Source organism: Oxyura jamaicensis, chromosome 9 (genome assembly GCF_011077185.1).
Source record: "Oxyura jamaicensis isolate SHBP4307 breed ruddy duck chromosome 9, BPBGC_Ojam_1.0, whole genome shotgun sequence".
Lineage (NCBI taxonomy): Eukaryota > Metazoa > Chordata > Aves > Anseriformes > Anatidae > Oxyura > Oxyura jamaicensis.
In genome coordinates this window covers 3,191,018-3,211,527 of record NC_048901.1, presented here as the reverse complement: position 1 = coordinate 3,211,527, position 20,510 = coordinate 3,191,018, and the positions used below count along the sequence as shown (strand labels likewise).

The 20,510-nt window shown below is 38.3% G+C and overlaps 1 protein-coding gene across 11 annotated transcripts in view; it reads right to left on the bottom strand.

The window, feature by feature from the left end:
• Window positions 1-20,510, bottom strand: part of SPHKAP (SPHK1 interactor, AKAP domain containing) — a 97,404-nt gene that overhangs the window by 45,457 nt on the left and 31,437 nt on the right. For 8 of the 11 annotated variants that reach the window (XM_035335255.1, XM_035335256.1, XM_035335257.1 and 5 more), the window contains 2 exons: window positions 8,412-8,514; window positions 1,078-1,188 (listed from right to left, as the gene is read on the bottom strand). In XM_035335255.1, the coding sequence (XP_035191146.1) occupies window positions 1,078-1,188; window positions 8,412-8,514 (214 nt within the window). The remainder of the gene's footprint in view (window positions 1-1,077; window positions 1,189-8,411; window positions 8,515-20,510) is intronic. The other 3 variants (XM_035335259.1, XM_035335260.1, XM_035335261.1) reach the window with 1 other exon arrangement.

The window sequence follows — 20,510 nt, the reverse complement described above, 5'->3', positions numbered from 1 at the left end:
GGAGGTGAGAGCTGCAGTTACAGTGTGGTATCACTCCTGTTCTTAGCCTCTTGTTTCACCCCCTGGCAAGACACAATGCCTCCAGTCATCGCCACCATGGGATGGAAATTCAGTTCCTTGACAGAAGGCATCTGGTTTTTATCAGCCAGAGCTGACACATGCACATCCTTGAGGCAAACTCAGCACACTCCACAAGAGTCCTCACCTGGTCATTAGATTGTGCAGCATGAGCAGTGCTGGAAACCTTTCACCTGAGATAAAACCACTACTAGTAGTTTTGACTAATAGTAGTACTAGTAGTCAATAACCACCCCTGGGGTCAAGGAGGAGCAAGCAAACAGGATTCCTTGGTAAGGATCTGCTCTTACAAGCCCTTTCTCAAATGAAAAACAATTACAACTATAGCGATGTACTGCCATCCAGATTTATGTAGATGGTACATAAAGAAATGTTAAAAGCTCCTATTCTTTCAAATAAAAACTCAGCCAAAAGCTGGTCTATTTAAGAAACAGGTTTTGTTTCTTATGCAATTATGTATAAAATTGCATTATAACCCATGATACTTGGGGAAATTTAAATTTCATTTCAAATGTAGAAAAATTCCATTTGAGTTCTTTAGTAGCTTCTCCTCATCTAATATGGAGTTTTCTCTCTAATTGTATCTCTATGCCCTCAAGAATGTTGCACAGCTTTTTAAACATCTGCTCATTCCTACCTGCCCGTTAACAAGTTACAGTTTAGAATAATTTTCTCGTTGGTTTATTTTTCTCTGTTAGTTGCAGGCTACAAGCATGCTTAAAAGAGGAAGACCAAAGTCTGAAGCCAAATGTAGGGAAACCTCTGAAGCAATCTTTATTAATGTATTCTGTATAGAAATCTGTATGCAAATTTTTGCTTTGGATGTTTGCTTTTAACAGAAAGCTGGAAACTACAGAAACTATAGATAGATTGCTATAATTTTGGAGTCGGTTAGTCACTGTCTTTTTTTAACCTAACATGTACTGTGATTGCCCCCGCACCTTACCCAAATAGCTCTCAATGGACTTTTCCCCAGAGGAGATCATAGTGAGTACTTACTGAGGCACAGTTGCTTTCTGACTTGTCTTCCAGAAAGCCAATTTGGCATGGTGTCCTCTGATTCTGCAGCCAGTAGTCTGTTGATTCTAGCAGACTGTTACTGCAGAGAATCTGTTAAAATAGTTAAAAATAGTTAAAATAATTAAAAAAAAATCCTTAGTCCTACTGTGCTTTGGGGTTTGAACTCTATTGTTTGAGCTCAAAGAACATATTGCCTACAAATATTTTTGGAAGGTAAGACTGGACCCCTATTCCCCGGTATCATCTGGATCTGTCCAGTAATGTACCTGGGATTCAAGTAACATATATCCTCTAAAGTATTAGCCAATATTCTCTATGACCTGAAAGTCCTTGAAGGAAATGCCTTAATATATATATACACTAATATATATATATTATATATATATATGTATGTGAAAACATTGCTCAGGGGTTTTGTTCTATGTTAAAGTGGCAACAGGGATGTTAGAAAAAACAATTATTTAATTCTACCAGAGTGTATAAAGTTGCAGCTTTTATATTTCAGGGACTGCCTAAACTACAAATCCTTTCTTCTTAAACACATTTTTCTGCTTTCTGAGAAGCTAAAGTACTTAAGACCTGTTGTAATGAATACTGAGCTTAGTCAGTACACTGAGACCAAAACTTTGAGTTTAATCTCTCTGTGTTGACTCAGTCCTACAACAGATGCCTCAGGCTTTGATCTAACAAAAACAAAGTGGGACTACAGATAATCTGTAGACTATAAGGAACCAAAGCTAGTTTTGCAAGTCTGATGCTTTAGATTGAAGTGAATTCCTTATTTGCTTCCCCTGTACTAATACGCGCAATGTTCAGGGGGGTCAATTTGCCCTTTTAATAAATAGACCTCCAATATGTTCCTGCAACATATCTGCAGAAAATTACGTTCAGAAAGGACTGTCTTTTTGAGCACTGCATGAGATTTCTTTGAAATGCCATCAAGTCTGGAAATGACTCATGGCCCTGGGCTGGTGGTGCCCAGCCACAACCAGAACTGTACTGCACTGACTACGCAGCCAGTCTCTGCACAATCTGGGGGGGGCTAAAGAGTCATATCTGAAAACAGGCAGGCTTGTGCTTTATTAAATTTACAGGGCTACTGCAACATCCATAACACGCTGGGGAAACAGCTGACAACATTAGGAATCACTAGTTCATGTTTGCCTTTTTATTGAGAGAGCATGAAGCCTGGATCAATTTATCCTAACTTCCAGTAGGGATGAAAGTGGAGCTGAGAGGTACCAGGAGTTGAATTCCTATGCATCAAGACTGTGTTAAAACCGAAAAGGTTGTTTCTAGCTGTGTTTATTCTCTAATATGGTACAAAGGACAAATAATTGAGAATGGGGAAGCATGGAAGAGGAGGTATTCATATGCACAACTTGAGGAATTTTACTAGCCAACAAAGAGGTACGCTGACCTCCTTCCTAGATGAAGTGCGCTCTCTGGCTGTACAAAAAGCCTGTCAGCCTAGCTGACTCAGCTCTTAATTCAATTTAAGGTGTGTATTCCAGGTACTGTGATAGTCTACAAGTAGGGAAGCAAAAGATAAAAACTCTGTCTGGAGAAAATGATCTACAGGTTAAAAATTTGTCATGTTTTTCCCACCCTGCAATGTTCTTCCATGAAAAAGAGGGACCCTAAGTATTTTTGAAACAACTAAGTAACAGCAGGCAAAGAATAGCAGCAACAGTGATGATACTTACAGAATATTTTATATGGCCTACCATCCCCAGGCAGTAGTATTAAGAAGCGTGTTTGGGAAATAGATATATGTTTTATCTGCATTTTGGGCAATTACATGAAAATAGGCTGTACTCTAGCTTTTAGCCTTCTACTTTAATAATGATATTTTAAAATACGCATTTGTCCTCCTGTCCTGGGAAAAATCTATCCACAGTATCTTCTGTTATCTTACTGCATGTTTTGCATTGACGCGTTTGTCCTACTTCAGGAACACTTGCTTCTGAGCCTAGTCCCACTCCTTAAGAAGTGAGAACTAGTGAGGCCTCTTTACTTCTCAGGGAAAATGAATGACTGTGGAAAGCTCATATGGCCAGCTGACACAATTTTCTAATACTCATGGGCGATCCAGAAGTAAGCTTATTAACACACACAGGCTAACAGCCAGAGAGTTAGAGAGTTAATACTCTCTAAAGTCAGTAAAGTCAGAGAGTTAATACTGTTTTCACTGTAATATTCTCTATTGATCCCTGAATAAAAGTCAGCGGAGGATGGATGAGGAGGCAATAGGGAACACCACAGCCCATAAACTGGGGCTTGCTTCGGTGCCCTCCTTCAGTGCCCTCTAAAACGTTTTGCACCTTTGTGCTTCTTTCTTCATCGTGCCAAAAGAAGATAACTTTTTTATGCAAAGACTCTCAGTACTCTAGCCCTGCTATGGGATTTCTTCTGAGTACAAATGTGGGGTTCTCAAAATACTCAGGAAAAAACAGTGTGCCCAAAGACTCTTCCGAGAATGACAAAAGCTTGTGAATGCTTCACATCCACACCAGTTTTTTCTTGGGGACTGCTAGCTAATCTCATGTACCAGCTCAATGACTCTGCACTCAACAGATTTTATAGCTTCCTGTCCCAGTGTGAATGGATTCCTGCCACCATAAATAACTGGGACTAGATGGGAAAAATAATATATTTCATATCCCAAAGAAACAATTTCCTGCTAGTGTCATAAACTTAGCTTTTTTTATTCTTATTTTTAAGAAATGTTTCCTAATGGTGAAATACTGAAACATTACAAACTGGTTGGTAAAATCTAGAATCTAGCATATTTAAAAAAAAAAAAAAAAACACTGACAAAACAAAAACGTATCTTCTGTGGCTTTTATGAAGATAAAGAATTCAACATATACATACACGGACACACACACACACACATCCACATATATATATGATTTCAGATTTCATCTGATTCGAGATATTCTCATGCTCAAGCACTGAAGTTCTAATTACTTGTTAGACATGATTTCCACAGGTAGGAAACAATCCTCTTTAGTTCAAATAGCTTTTTCAGTAGCATGAGGTCTTGTTTCATTTCCTTAAAAATCATAGTGAAATTGTCTTCAGCTTTAATGGCTACAGATCTTTCTTTCCCGGATCTGACAGTTTTAGAGAAACTAGAATAGGCAGAAATTATCATGCAGAAACAAGCTTCAGAAAACCTTGGTGGTACTCTTCTTTTTCTCCTAAGGACTTGGTGTGCACACATTTCTCCTCAGAACAGCTAGATCACAGCAGATGTACGCTGTAGATGATTAACCCATGAAATGAGATGGGCATTCCAAACTTCAGCTAGTTTTCTTCCTATGAGATATTAAATCATCCTTGGTATCTCTATCTTGCTTTCAGAGGATGTTTTCATCAGGAAGCAAATACAGGTAACATATTAGCAGAAGAAATAACTCTCCTGAACAATTATTTTAGTCAGGTCAGGTCACGGTTGTCAAGCCTGGGGGTCAGTCCAGGATGATTTATATATTTCAGGGGTTCACAATGGATTTAATTTTTGTATGCAGCTTTTCATTATAGACTTTGAAGTCAAAGGCAGAGATTATTACACGGAAGATTTGGACAGTATGTGATTTTTAGTAACCCTGAGGAGATGAACAGCATTAGTAGGGTGGTGTTCTCCCTGGCCCAGATTCTTCTCTCATGTGTGCACAAGGAATGCTGCACATGCACTTGAGAGTGCAGTCAGAAATGTGAAGAGGGGTGCAACAGGCATGCCATTTTTTACCATTGGAGGTCTGAGAAAATATTTTCCAGCAATTAAGATTTGAAGAAGACAGGTGAGAAAAGCAAAACAGGATATACTTGAGCCCATGCAGCAGAAGCTGGTGGAGGTCAGAAATTTAAGGAATACAAGTAGGCCTGAAGTTATCTGGAAAGCCTCTGGAAATTACTCAAAAAAGACAGCACTGTGGGAAAGGGAGGCATGCAGGAACGTGTGGGAGAAGCCTTCTTCCTCTGGTTTTAACATCTGAATGGTGTTCAGGAGACAGAAGGTGACATTTGAATAAGCAGTGGCAGGAAGGAGAAGTAAACTTTGGATGTTTAAATCCTACCTTCTGAAATGCAGGTGTCTGCGTTATGACTGTTACAGGCATTATTGTTAAGAACCTTCCCACTAATACTTGTATTCAAGAAGGGTAATTTGGACCACTCCACAATCTTGATCACTGTTGGTTTACATACTCCTGCTATGAAAAAATTTAAATATAGAATCCGTGTGAACTTTTGGGCATATTTCTGTGGTAGCAGACAGCAAAGTTATCGTGGTCAAAGACATACGTGTACAGGAGGAGTGAATTTAATACTCCTAGGATATAACTATTGTAGGACAATTCTACTTGTTATCTGTGGGAGTTTCCATATGTATTCAAACGTGCCAGGATAGTTGTGCTTTTAAGGAATGTACTGAAGTCCTTCTACTACAGTAATGTATGACTGCAATGGTCAAAAGTATGTAAGCATGAAGGAGCTGGCCTAACCTATCAGGGCTAACTAATGAAAAGCAATGCCAGCAGAATTATTCCTCGGAGATGTAACTCTAAGTTCTGATTGCCATTTTTGCATTCAGTGATCTTTTCAAAAATCTATTGAGTTGCTCTGTACCAAAGCTATGAAACCTAAACTCGTACTACTTCAGCTGTCAGTCAGCATCCTTCCTTTTCATAGCCTACAATTTTAATGTAGAAATTGAGAAAATTTCCTCCTCCCATCTTGTAGTTTTCTGTATCCTCATCTAATTGAGACAAGTTCTGGGCCAATCCCACTGGCGTACATTGTTAGCGGTTTTGCTGAATTCAGTGAGGTTGCTTCTGATCTGCAGTGGTACAACTGAAAGCAGAACTTTATTCATTGACCATACTTATGTGTAGCAGCTGCACACACTATACTGCTGTATATCTGGTTCAGAGCAGGATCATCACACTCAGAAAATAATTCAGGATGAATTTGCATCATGCACAAAATGTGAAATCAGCAGTAATTCATGGTTCTAAAAAAAAGTTTTCCACTCTCATCTAGAGACTCAGCCGTCAGCATTACTCAGTGTGCTGTGAATCAATGAACTAAATCAGCCTCTAGCAGAGCAGGGATTAGAAAAGTCACTCTTTCCCAGAGGAAAATACTGCATACCAGTTTAGTGCAACAGCTTCCTGCTCCCTGATTTAGATCGCAAGGCATTAAAATACAGTAAATATCTATAACTGAGACAACATTAAAATGGCCCTGCTCCACAAATGAAACATCTGCGTCTTCATGGCAGATCATCTTAATTGCTTTGGTTAATTACTACTCATCAAAAAAGATATGAAAGTGGAACATACAGAATGAGTTTTCAAGGGGTACATCTTCTGCATTTATTCAGATTGGTCTGTGTGGTGAAAGGCCACATCTCATATGGTTCCTAACAGGAGCCATTAATGCCAAATGTTTGAACCCACAACTCTTCCCTTGCAGCAGGAACCCACAGGGTTTCACTTCAGCACCAATTACACATCTAACTTAAAAAAAAATAAATGATCACCGTAACTAACCTAGGATAAAAGAGAAAGTAACGGCCTACTTTGATAATTCTGTATCCTTTTTCCCCAAAAAAGGAACGCTAACACATACTGTGACAATGCTGTAAAGCAGCCCAAAATATCCTGCTGTTTGTCAGAAGTGCTGGCAGAAGTGAATCACTTCTTTTAGCATGCCTACAATCATAAAATTGACTCGAATTACAGTGAAAAGTTCAAATGTAAGGGATCAGACAGGTGAAGCAGCTCTAAATCGGGAGGTAAAGGCAAGTCTGTAAGAGTCATGCTTCTGGAGGTGACCATGCTGGGAACATTTATAAACACATTCATAAGCCCTTTTCTGTGCTGTGCTGCTGTCCTTCAGCCTTATTTAAATGACCAACTCTGAGATTAGACAAAAATCTAAGATGTTCAGCCATATTAAGGATTTTCTGCCTGTTTCTACAGATTCTATTTATAGACAGCAGCATATAAAAACCAAAACAAAACACAGGTATTCTTTTGCAAATAAGCAAGCTCTTTGAACAAATGAAATACTGACACTTTGTCTTTTAGCCAGGCTGGGATGAGCTGGAGATGCCCGATCCCATCGTACAGATTATTAGTCTAGTGAGTTTCTTTTTTATTTCAGTGATTTTACATTTATTGAAATTTTAGTAGACAGCCAATACTCAACCCTCAAACCCACAGTTTGTGTGAGAGTCACATGCCTCACATCCAAAAAACACAGTGGAGTTTTCAGAAGGATGAGGGAAATAAATCTTTATCTTCTACGTTTTATCTCTCTATCTCTGTTTATACATATAAATTGTTGTCATTTATTTTTTTTAAAAAAAGTAAAAGAAAAGCATAATTATTACTGTGTAAAGGAAAGAAAAACTTTTAAAGAGATATGGGGAAATGGATTGAACTGTGAAGTTTTATTATACTTTTTGGTAAAACAGATGCTTCCTTATTAGCTCTAGAAGTATGCTTGTGGGAAATAATAGAGCTCAGAGGGTTATTGCAAAGTGAGAGACGAAAGAGGGCCTGCCATCCACAACAGGTCTTTGGTAGTGGTCTTCCCTGCGGCTGTACGGCCACAGTCTGACCCTGGGGAGCAGGAGTGGATGGAAGCATCCAAGGTCTGCATGAATGTATTCTGAGTTGTACTGAAATTACCTATGTGCATGAACCACTGCCAGTCATACATGATTCTTCCTAATGACATATGTAAGGGCACTGCTTTCTTTCCCTCCTATCCTCTAAATTACATAAATACATATAAAGCCATTTTGAGGCAACAAAAGCAGCAATGGTCAAATCTATACTGCTTCCTCAGTTGCTGAAACTCTTCTAGTAAGACGCTAGGGAAGACAGAAAAGCTCCCTTCCATGAAAGACCCTGTATCATTTTGACCTGAGAGAAGCAAAGCTCTGGACCCTCAGGCTGGGACCCAGAAATTTGCAACCTATCATGGAGCAGTTCTGAGATTATCTGTGCTCTTTATGACTTTTATTTCACATTGCCAGATATCAAGGAAAACAAGAAATACTCAGGTAACTTACCTCCCACATGTATATAATGTATTTTGCAGCAAGACAAGTATAGCCCATGCATGCAAAATTGCAAGATACCATAACAGTGTCCAGAATTCTTCTGTATCAGTCCTTTTCTTCTTTAGGCATTGGTTAAATTTTGTATTCCTCAATAAAAGTAAAAGCTAAAAAGCAAAGCTATAAGCCAGGATATATATGCCTTTGAAAATAATATAAACTTAGAAGTTACCTTTTTACATGCTGTGACAGAGCTTCCCAAACTGCTTCCCGAACTGTCTGTGCTGTTGCCTTGGTGCTCTGGGACTTCTTGCATCAGTGGAGATTCAAAGTTGCTGAAGAACAAAAGAAAAAAAAAAAAACAAACACAAAAGAAACCCCCAAAAACCTTTCCAGTGACTGAGCTACGTAGATAACTCAAATGATGTCAAAAATACAACGGATTAAAGAGATGTAACTTAAACCTAGATTACAAGAAGCTGTCTACAGTCTCCTTGCTGACATTACTATCCTATTTATTACCTTCATTTGCCTTTCTTGGACAACTCTCTGGAGCAATGTTACATGAATATGAAATAGACGATTGCCTTTTGAAGACTAGAGGACAACACATAGCTGCCTGTATTCACATCCATCTCTCCTGAATGATACTGTAAAACGTGGAACTAGCTCATTTTCATATGCAAGCAGCTTCGAACAGCAAACAAAATACTTGCTGGATTAATTCACCCAGGTGGACATTATAAAAAGAAACATTTGCTGAAAAAGTTAAGGTGTAGTGACTAAAATGTAAACAAACAAACAAAAACAAAACCACACAAGAGGAGAGGTTGAATTCTGTAACCCAGGCAGAACAGCTTGCTATACTGTCGGTTTAGAGCAAGGGTAAGCCATGCACAGTCTGTTTTGTGAGCCAGTTGTATACTGCAAAGCCACGCTCACTTTGGGATGATGTAGATGTGAAAGACACAGCCATAAAGATAAGCTCAACAAATTATTTGCATGCAGAGCCGGTATCACCCCTCAGACAGTACTTTTGAAATCATTCAGGCCAGCCTGGTAAGATCTCCCTCTACATCATAACTGACTTATCGCGAGCTTAGTGAAGCTCCTCTCTCTGGACATAATGTGACAGCTATTAAAAGCCACACAGAGCTAAAGGCTTCTTTCTCCAGAGATTTCCTAGAGTATCCAATGCAAATTTACTGAGTATCCAACAGCATCATGTTCTGCTTTCCAAACTGGGTCTGTAGGGTGCTTTTAATTCACTGCAAGTCACCTATGAGAAGATACGGAACACATGGTGATAGACCATAATAAGCAATCGGGTTACCATGGCTTAATAATCTATCATCAGTTTTGACAGGATAACAGACCATATGAAATCTCCTAGTTTGCTCAATTGAAAACTAAAATGATTTTTTATTAAGTCACCTTTACTGGAGCTTAAGTCAATGTGTTAAGAGGAAGCTACTTTCAGCTTTTTGCCCAAATCCGCAGTCAGACATCGCAAAGGCTCATGTAGAGATATTTTACTTAATAATCCTTGACAATCTGCTTAGAACCAGATATGGATATTCCCACCTCCATGGATAGGTAACTTTGTTGATACGTGAGGTACTATTCCATAAATTTTGGAAAAAACAAACACAGAACACAAAATTATATATGCTGGAATTAGAACAGTGAATGAAAAATATAAAACTAATTTAGCGCTTACTAATTGCTAATTAAGGGGAAGATTCATGAAGGGAGGACTGAACACACACAAAAAGGAGACCAGTATGTTACCTGACTTTACTTGAAAGGTGCAATACCCCCAGTACTCTCTAAGATACCAGTACTGTTTGTATTTAGAAGGAAGTGTTTTGGCTGTTTACAAAATACCACTCTGTTGCTGAGATCGTATAGATAAAAATAATTTCTCTGGCATTTGAAAGAGCAAAATAGCACTTTATAAGCCTTATATGCTGTTCTTTAGCAGAATGAAGGACATTAAACACATGAAGTCACTCAGGTTTATATCTTTGTTAAAAATAAGAACGTCATATTCCAAGGTCAAATACCGTGTAAGTGAAGTGCCCTCCTTGACAACTCTGCATTTAGACTAGCGGCTGCCTCTGTACAGCTCAGTACTTCCCAGCACAGGCTGTGCATGGCCTCTTTTTATAAGATGCATCACTTGTGCAGTCTAATAGTAAGTTATAGTCAAGCCTGACCTGCAGCTTGAAGAAAAAGGGCCACTATTTTCTCATGCTCTTCCCTTACAGACAGACTGAGTGGCTTTGCCACTGCTTTGCCCTGCAGGGAGCTGGTATGCTGACAGTGAGCGTTGCTCTCAGTTGTACTGGGTGCAGGTAACTGAACTCACATGGCAGATTGTCTACAAGTCTAAAAGAACAAAGATGATGGTGTGGCTGCTAACTGCTTGCCTTTTTGGACCTCAGTTAAACAGTACAAATAGGGTAGTATATTAAAGTACAGCTAGAAAATAAAGGTAAGGAGTTATGTTCTGGAGTACCAACAAATCTGTGCTATTTCTGGATGGTACTCCAGTTACAAGTAGCGCATTGCATCTTCCATACAGCAGTAAAGCAGTCTTCCCAGTCATGTGGAAAGCAGAAAGATGTGTAGCATTTTCCTGATTCTTAAAAATCTGCTTACTTTCCAAAATAAAACCACTTTTCATTTGTAAATATAGAAAACTTTGTTAAAGTTATGTGATGAGTGAAATAAATGTAGAACGCTATTATATGCTTTGGACGAGAAACAGCTTTGTCTCAGACTGAAGTTCAGACAGGCAAGAGCAACTGCCTTTGAAATTACTGAAATCTCATAAGCCTCAATTCTCATGCCAGCTATCCCAGTAGTCAGAGATGTATTTCACATCCAGCTGATTACTCTGTGCATAGGTAAAACCAGTAACTCTGTTTCCCAGAACAAAGGGCAACACATTCAGGAGGGTCTGCAACATTTTGGAGCTCTTTTTTTGTCTAAAGGTTCACGTTTCCTGTGCTGTAGCTGTAGAGCTAAACCTTTATCCTTGTGCTGAATTGCAGTTCAGATCTGGAGCTGTGCTAGTAGAACAAACTCTAGCTTCTCACTGTTTGCAAAGCAGTTCACCCTGTCAGGGTTCACAGACAATGAAAAGGAGAAAAATTTTCAAGCATAAATGAAAAATTATAAGAGTTACATTTGGGAACAGTCTTAGACTCCTCAGCTGTTTTTCAGCGAGTTTGTAGATGTACGCTTTCTAAACGAAGCACAGAGAAACACATACACCCACGTATTTGCCACCACTGCTAGTCAGTTATGTGAACACCATAGGTATCATGCAAAGCAGATACGCAGAAGCACATACTAATTGATGGGAAAATGAGCACCTAGCTGAGTTTCTTCAGGTTGGCCATTCAATGTCACAAAATGAACTCTTTCACAACATAAGCAGATGCACTGTACCAGGTTCTGTCTAGCTACTTTCATGGGTCTTTCATTCAACACAGGACACAGGTTTGGCTCTTCAACACCTCTTTTACAATTACCTTTTCTTTCCGTTAGATCAGTTTCCTCTCTTCATAGACTCCTCTCTAATCTTTAATTTTCAACATGTATGTGATTTCTTAAGAGAGCCTCCTCAGGCCATTCAGCTCTGCCACCTTTTGCTCCGTAGCAAAGCCAGTCAGATAGGCCCACTTTTCATCAGCTCCCCAGAGAAAAACTGTTCTGTCTTTCTGACAAGTTGCCTTCTCTCATTAGTTTCTCAACAGCAGAAAGCTGAAAGAAACTGCTGCAGAGATGCGGTCGTGTCATCATCAAATGGTAACTCTGCATTAATGTCCTACACTCATTACGGCAGCACATTACAAGTCTACACAAAGCACTAGTCCTTCAAGGCATCAGGCACAGATCGACGGACGCCTTTTCACTGCGAGATAAAGCAAGCTGTTGAAGGCTTCAGGTCCTAATTCTCACCTTTCCTAGGCTCCCCTTGTTTAACACCTGATGGAGAATACTGATCTGACTTGGACTTGCTCATCGGATTTAGAGCTATCATGGAAGGCTTAACAAGGAATCTTTGTAGGAGGAGGGCTTATTGCGGGGCTTCAGTCAGTACAGTGCTCAGTAGAGGGTGCACATCTTCTGTAATATCTACCAAAAATGTTCTGGATCTTGTGAGAGAATGACTTTTCCTTTGGTGTCAGAGATCCTAATTTACAATTTGCCTTTTGAAACCGAAGCTGGGAACCTGAACCAATGGCCCGGTGCTAAGAAGCATGCCATTTTCAGTTTAATACATCCACTAATAGAAAAGTTAACAGAGTCATTTATTTGCCACCAGATGCTGTTTTACTGATACATGAATTATGATTGATACTTCTTTCCCACAAAGCTAAATTGTCTCACTAAGAACGCAAACAAATTTCTTGGAAATGGGAGGACTGCAGCAAAGAGCTATGAGGTTTATGGCATTAACTGTAATAGAAACCCATCCTTTGCTATTGAACAAAATGCAAAGCAATTGCTTCTATTTTCCTACCTTGAATTATTCAGAAATACTGACCTTGATGACTCAAGACTTAATCAAAAAAACACAGCTGCTCCTAAAAATAATTACCTTCTTTGCAGATGTGGCAGATGGTGCTACATCAACTACAAAGAGGTAATTTAAAGAATTCCCCAGGTTATCACTAAAGAAAATTAATCCTGTGAAACAATATCAGAAACTTCAATTTCCTAACATCTTGAACAACCATAATCTGCTTCAAAAATACTTGCTGTTTAGTAATTGGTCCTAAGGAACAAGTTCAATAAATAATAAGTGACCACTACAATTTTCAAAAAAAAAATTTTTTTGAACTAATCCTATTATAGCCTAGTGCTTTTCATCTTTTCATCATGATCCCTCATCTCAGCATTCAGAACATACAAAACATACTGATCCATGGAAAAGATAATCTTGATGAAGTAAGTGAACCGAATTTTACAAAGTGAGGTTTCTCAGTGCAATTAACTCCAAGCTACAGTCGGCCACATTTCTTATGTTCTGGTAATATCTGTACTGAATGTTACTACCATCAAAACTGTATGAATCTTATTTTGAAATAGAAATATGAGACAAGTGAAAGCATGGCAGAATTCTTCAGCGTATTCTTAACTTTGTACTCAGAAATAAACCCAAAAGCTACTCAGAAATTGAGGAAGGCAGCTAAGCAAACAGGTTTTTTGAAAGGCATGCAGTGTTCAAGCAGAATCTCTTAACTTCAAAGCCCAAAGCCTTTTTGAAGTGGACATACTAGTCACACGGCTCCTCATTCTACCTTTCACATTTTGCAGTTTTAAAATTTACCTTTTTATGTAAACAGGTCAATGAAGTCACTAGCAGTAAAATCTTTAGATGTAACACTGTCAAAGTTACTATTTTAATCCACAAAATTGGTTTTGATTCAGTCTGGACCATGTGTATACTTCAATCAGAGCACAGATGGTTAGTCAAACAGATGCTCTATAAATACCTCAAACAAATGTCTTTCTGATTTTGTTATGGATTTGGAACCCATGTGAAGAATATAATCAGTGGCAATACCAGGGGCTGATCTTCTAAGGTATTCACAGACTTGCTTCAGTCTCCCTTGGCTGCTACTGACTTCACTGGGAATGGAAAATACTGAATAGTTCCCCGTTATCAGACCTGAGGGTCTATGCAGTCTGACAGGTACAGGATCAGGTTGCTAGCACACTAAAAAGAGTAGAAGTTTAAGCCTTTATATTGAGATTGCTCATTTCACCATGCTTATTGGGTACTCTTGATTTACATTTCATTTTTATTGGTGATATAGCTGCAAAAATGCTAAGTCTTCTGCTGTGTAGTAATGAAAAACAAGAACAGAGAACAGACAACCCATAGTATTGTATGGGTTATACAACCCATAGCTGTACAATGTAAAAGCCTTTACCCTCCATGTTTCCAGAGCCCTGAGTGCCCTTTATTCTGTTCCAGTTCAAAAAATAAAAATCTAGAAGCCTCTGCAACCATTAGCAATGCTCAGACTCCTTTCAAAACACATTTAAAAATATTACAAAAGAGACGAGTTTAATGGAAGAATAAATGGAAAAGTGAATTAACAAAATTTTGTGTGATCTACTGCGAAATATTCCTCCCTTCCTTTATTTAGTGACTGAATCCTTCAAGGAAAAATAGCAAGAAGGTATAAAAAGAAGTCCTGGATCAACATGTAAGGACCAGACAAGGTCTGATATGGAAAAAGACTGACTGATGTAGGGAAAGATTAAGGAACCGAGGCTTAAATTGACATGGACTGACAGATCAGCTGAGACTCCTTTACTACCCTACAAGTGAGGAGATCATACAGAGCACTGGCATGCCAGCTAAGTGGGAAACTTAAGGCACAGCTGAGAGTTTGACTGCAGGAAAGATAAATCTTGTTAAAGGAATGATTCTAAACACTGAATTGTTTATATGCACCTAACTTACGTGGGCAGGGCTGACCAAGATGATTTTAGAGAGATACAGACTGAACCCACTATATCCAGATACTACAAAAAGAACAGAATAAGGCAGTTTCATTTCCTCTACAGCAAAGCAATAGGTTTGCTACTGCTTAAGTCAGTGAGCAGCAAGATAAAAATCAGAAATATTCCCAACAAAAATTCCTTATTTACTTAGCATTTGTAGGTACGCTGTACCTACTGCACTTGTTCTTGTGCTGTAGAAAGAAGGACAGAGAGAAAACACTTGGGTTTCCTCTCAAGAATATTAAAAACTGTGTATTTATTAAGCAACTTACCTTACTACTTCACTTTTGAAGGCAATGCCTATTCTTTGAGAAATGAGTACAGATTACGTTCTTAGTGTAGCACAGTGTAATATTCCAAGGGTGTGCTGTTATCTGACCTTACTTTTTTAAAAATAATGGAAAAAACATGGCGACACAGCTGGAATCTGGTGAAACTTAGTCCAAATTAAACACACAGCAAATGTGTGTGCAGCTCCCGCAGACTTCAACTAGAACTGGAAATTCTTAGCATTTTTCAAGATGAAGTCCGAGATGTTGCAAATTAGGCTTTCAAACCAAAAACCACTGGGTAATTTTTAGAAGCCTGGTTTAAATGTTTCTTGCATTTAATAAACAATTTGATTTCTCTGCCTGCTCATCTTGTCATGAACAAACTGTCAGGTGGGCATTTCAGGAGAACCAGAGGAGCGTAAGACAGGAAGAACCTGGTGATTTCACGTGCAGGATGTTAATCTTTGCTTAACTAGCTTGTTAAATGTATTTGCCATCTTGTTTATATCATATAGCCAAACTTCACAGTCAAGATTCTAAACTAGCTTTTGCCATAGAGCCATGCAGTGTGTTTCTGATTAGGAGCATTAGAGCAGCATGAGTTAAATATTGACAAAACGGGTGTCAGAGTGCAAAATGTGCTGTCAAGTATTTCACTACCTGACATCTTTCTTGAAAGTTACCTTTTAAAGATCTCAGGTGTACTCTATAAATGCTTTTCATTAATTAAATTCAAGACATACTAAATATTTTTGAAAGGAAGAGAGAGGTGACAATAATGCTCATAACTTAAAAGCTGATGAGTATATCATGGTTTTATTTGAATAGGAAATGCAGGTAGCTAATCAAAACTTGCTAGATGTTTCAGTGCTTTCCTTTTTAGATTGATTACAAATCAAATAGACTGTAAAGGCATGAGTGCAATGTGGTAGGTACTCAGGATTGTGTGCGTGATAGAAAGGGGGACACCGCTTCATGTTCTGAATAGGTTGTTTCTAATGGTAGGAAGACTTTTGGAAATTCTTTGTACCTACTCACTTATACTCAGGAATAATAAATCTGGCTTTGGAAATCTGACAGTAGCAAGGGGCTGATTTGTCTCCCGATATTTAAAGGATAAGCTTGGGAATTTTTTACTGAAAACATTCTTGTTTCCAGCCCTTTTTATTTGAAATAAAGTCAACTGTGCAGATTCGAGCTGAATCTTTCATAACATTGTTTAGGATTATAGTAGTGTTCACAAACCAATGTTTTTACCTTAAATAATGACTCCAGAAATATAATACAGTAGTCTAAAAATAAGTGTCTTCATCTGAATTAATCTCAGAAATGTCCTATTCTCTCAAACCCAGTATTGTTTCTATGACCACCTGCAGTTATATTCATAAACTATCTAGTTAAAATGTCAGGGTACATTCTGAAGTTATTTTAATGCCAAAGAATACATTCTGCCATTGCTTATCCAAAACACTTATTTTTACATAATTTACATGTCTGAAACATTCCTGAACAATTGTGTTCTGATTTCCTACTAATATCCCAATGAAACACAAATCTTATCAATTTTGATGCTAAGTTAATATGTCAATAAACAGCAATTTGTGTTAACGTAGAGACAACAAGGGCTTAATACCACTGTTTGAAAAGTGTGAGTTTTTTTCTAATAACACAGTAACATTACCAGAGAAGTGACAAAAATGAATCTGCCTCCCTGGTTATCGTGGTGTCTAATAATATAAAACATGCTTATATATAATTCTATCAAAATATTACAAAGATTGTTTTTTTGTTTACCTTGCCTTTTTTTCTTTCTTTTTTCTTTTTTCTCCCCACGGACTATAATATGTTTAACAGGATTGAATGGCATGTATAAAGGCAACATTCTTGATTTTTTTTCAGCTTAAGCAGCATAAGGAAAGCATGAGATTTCAGTCCAAATGATGATGATGTTTTTTTTTTTTTTTTTTTTTTTTTTTTTGCAAGATCAATCCTCCTTCTTTCTATTCCCTAAAATCTTCTGCCTTTCTAACTGTATAAGGAACCTATCTCTGAGAGTCTAGAGATGAAACAGATCACTGAGCTATTAATTTTAATTAATTGATTTTTTTTTTCCCTTGGTGGCATGATGGTGATAAACTCCAGAGCTTCTTCAGCCACTGCTTTGCAATCAACTTCAGAATTGCTATGAAATTGTTGTGATAACTGGGCCTGAAATACTTGCTGACTTTTTCCTGGGATGCCCAGGATCCAGCAGGACTATACACTGTTGACTGAGCTCAGGATAAGCTCAGATAACCTTATAATTATGTGCAGTGTGATTAAGTGTATATTTGCTAATTGAGTATTCTTGTATTTACACCTAATACAAGAATATGAACCAGACTATGTGTGGACATGGATTTTCAGTTATCAACTCAGAAACCAAGAGAAGATTTGGTTGCAGAGAATGTCTGAGAGAAGAAATTGCTCTTTGATGCCACCTGCTCTTTTTTATGTTTGCTCCTTGAAGACAGGAGGATAAGCGTTTCTATTAGAACAATTTTAGTTTGGATGCAGACAAGTTCACTTACACCACAGTCTAGGAATGATCCTACAGTAAATGCAGTGAAGCTGACCAAGTAGTTGGGTCATACATGATAACTAAGCCCGCCTTCTATATCACAACTGTTAGCTTGTCCAGGCTTTTTAAAAAATAAAAATAAGATGGTAGTGCGACAATTTTGTATTCTGTAATGAACCCTGAAGTGTCAAATGACCACAACAAACAGTACAAAGTAAACCAAAGGTGTTCATTGTTCCTGGGGCAGAGGCATGAGCCTACTTGAGCAGAGCCCAGCAGCAGCCATGCTCTTCCTCCGAGCTTCACTGGGTGCAGAGGTGGATTCTTGACTTGGATCTTTGGGAGCATTTGGATTTTACTCTGCTCACCGCTGCAAAGTCTTAATCCTCTAATTCAAAGGAACAAAGAAAATGGTACACACATAAATCCAAGTTTTGCAAAATTACTGTTGTTTTACTAGTGGGGGATCACTGTAGCAAGTTCAGCCAGAGAAAGATACGGTATAATGGACAGGTCATGTTCTGTGCGCCCAAAAGAAATCAATTCCAAAATAAACATGGTCCTATGATCTCTTGCCTTTTTTTTTTTTTTTTTTTTTAATGGATTTGGATTATTGTTTGTACTTGTATTGTTTATGGTCCATCTCTGTTTTTTTCAGTAGTTATTCAATCATTTTTCTATACATGACACCCTAAAGGCCGAATAAGAAAATCAACTGTTGCGCTCAGCAAATATGTGCTTGGTTATGACTTGTTTTTACTTATATGAAATAAAAATCCGCTACTGATAGCAGTACCCAAGGACATATCGGTGTTATGCTCAGATGCCCATTGCACAATGTACAGTATTGATTTCCATAACCTTAGAAATATGGCTGCACTTTGAGCAGCACCAAGGCTTTGCATTAGGAAATGACACTAACATTTAAATTATATCATGCAAACCGCTGAGACATTCCAATCATGTGGCCATTGGATTTCACTGAATTTATGGCATATATTGCACACGGGATTGAATTTATTGGCAGGTACAACGTGAAGCCAAGATTACGTGACCATTTAACTACACCCCTCAATAGCCATGCTATTACTTCTATATTTTTACATATTCCAGAAAAAAAGTATTTTTTTTCTAGTTGAGGGGAGGGTTTCATTCCAGACTTGTGGGAGGACAATGGGTTTTTCATTTCACTATCACAGCATGCAATTTTCTTCCTTTTAAAAATAAATGAACTGTTCATTTTTATTGGATGTCTACAACGCTAATACATATCTTTCTCTGAGAGGGAAGAAATTGCCTTGACAACATAGAATAGCGATCTATAAGCATGTTGTTGGACTGTTATCCTGCTGATTTGATCTCTTCCCTTTTCAAACTGAAATAGCATAGACAGATATAAATGAATCTTGGGGGAACAGGATAAGGACCTAATTTAAATACAGTTCTTCAAACTAAGATACACTTTTTTTTTTTTTTTTTTTTTTAATCCCTTTAAAAGCCACTGCATGTAATGAACAGCTCCACTGCTGGCAGAGATGCACTGTAGCTGTTATACAAAATTCTGAGGCATATTTATAAGTATGCTACCTCCTGGAGGCTACAAGAGGACCCCTTAAGTTTTTCCTTCCTGAAGGAAGACACAAGTCCTGTCCTATGGGACACTCTAAGTCATCTTTGCCTTCCCTGAAGTGGGAACTACAGGTCCAAGTAGCTTCAGGTGGGCACACGAGGCAGCACTGCTCCCCCTTTGTGCTGCTGAATGCACGTCCTTGTACAGCTGCTCTGGCATTTGGCTGACCGGTTACACTCAAGCTTCCTCAATTTACCTAGCCCATACATCCTGTGCTGCCACTCCAGTAAAAAAATCAGCCTCTGTGGAGAAGAAAAAAAAAAAAAAAAAAAAAAAAAAGCAGCCTACACATCTGATTAGTTAATGCTACGAAGTCAGTAATTCTATATAACGTTCCACCACATGGGTGCCCAGGGTATTTTTGGGAAAGCAGTAAACCATTATCCAAGTTTGGCAGCCTAAATTCTGTGCATCTTTCTTTTTAAGAGGTTTTAATTGTAACACAAAACTCCTTAGTTCAATGAATTCCAGTTTTTCAGCAATTCATGTAATAAACCAAAACTCTTCCAGAAAACAAATGACTCCCGTAATCCTTGGAAGCTGGTTACAGCTAGTGCACAGAGCTAGCTCAGAAACAGAGTGCAGAGGGTAGGACCCGGTCTTAAAATGGACCTGCTAGGGTTATACAGGACTTGATGACCACATTTTACTACCTGGGAAACATGCACTGCATCAGGTTCTGTGTTAGATTTCTTTTTAAGTCTTACTTCAGCTGTAGATTAAACTTAATTGAGATCTAGAACAGAATTTTTCTTAGGTAGCAGTCAAGCAGAATTTATTAGGTATACAATAAATTGTGATGCCACAACCAACAGAAAACAGCTTTGATAAAAATGCTGACTATCCGCTATGTGTCATGGGCATTGGCAGCAGCCAGATATTTAATAATAATCAGTCAAGTTTTGAAGTGAAGAAAATTAATGAGGGAAACTAAAGAGATTAATGAAAATAATCCAAGGTTGACAGGACTAAGCAAAATCCTAAAAAAGAAGGTTTAAAATTTATACTGGGCACCAAATAAGTGCCAGCAATCATAATACCAATCAGCACATACTAAATTTGTACTAGTTTTTAAGAGAACAACAGCAAAACTCCATATGAATTTTTCCCATCTGTTTTTGGTGAAGAAGGGAAGGTATACTGTACGTGCAGTTTGAAGCACTACTGATGAGCGAAGAGGAGGTTAGAAAGACAAACCCTGACAAGTTTCTGATGCCAAGCTCCCCGTACACATACTGCACCGGTGCTGGGCAGCACACAGGCTCTTGCTCCTCCGGCACGCAGCCCAGAGCCTGCCCAAAGCATGGGAAAAAAAGGGGAGCTAATGCTGTATTT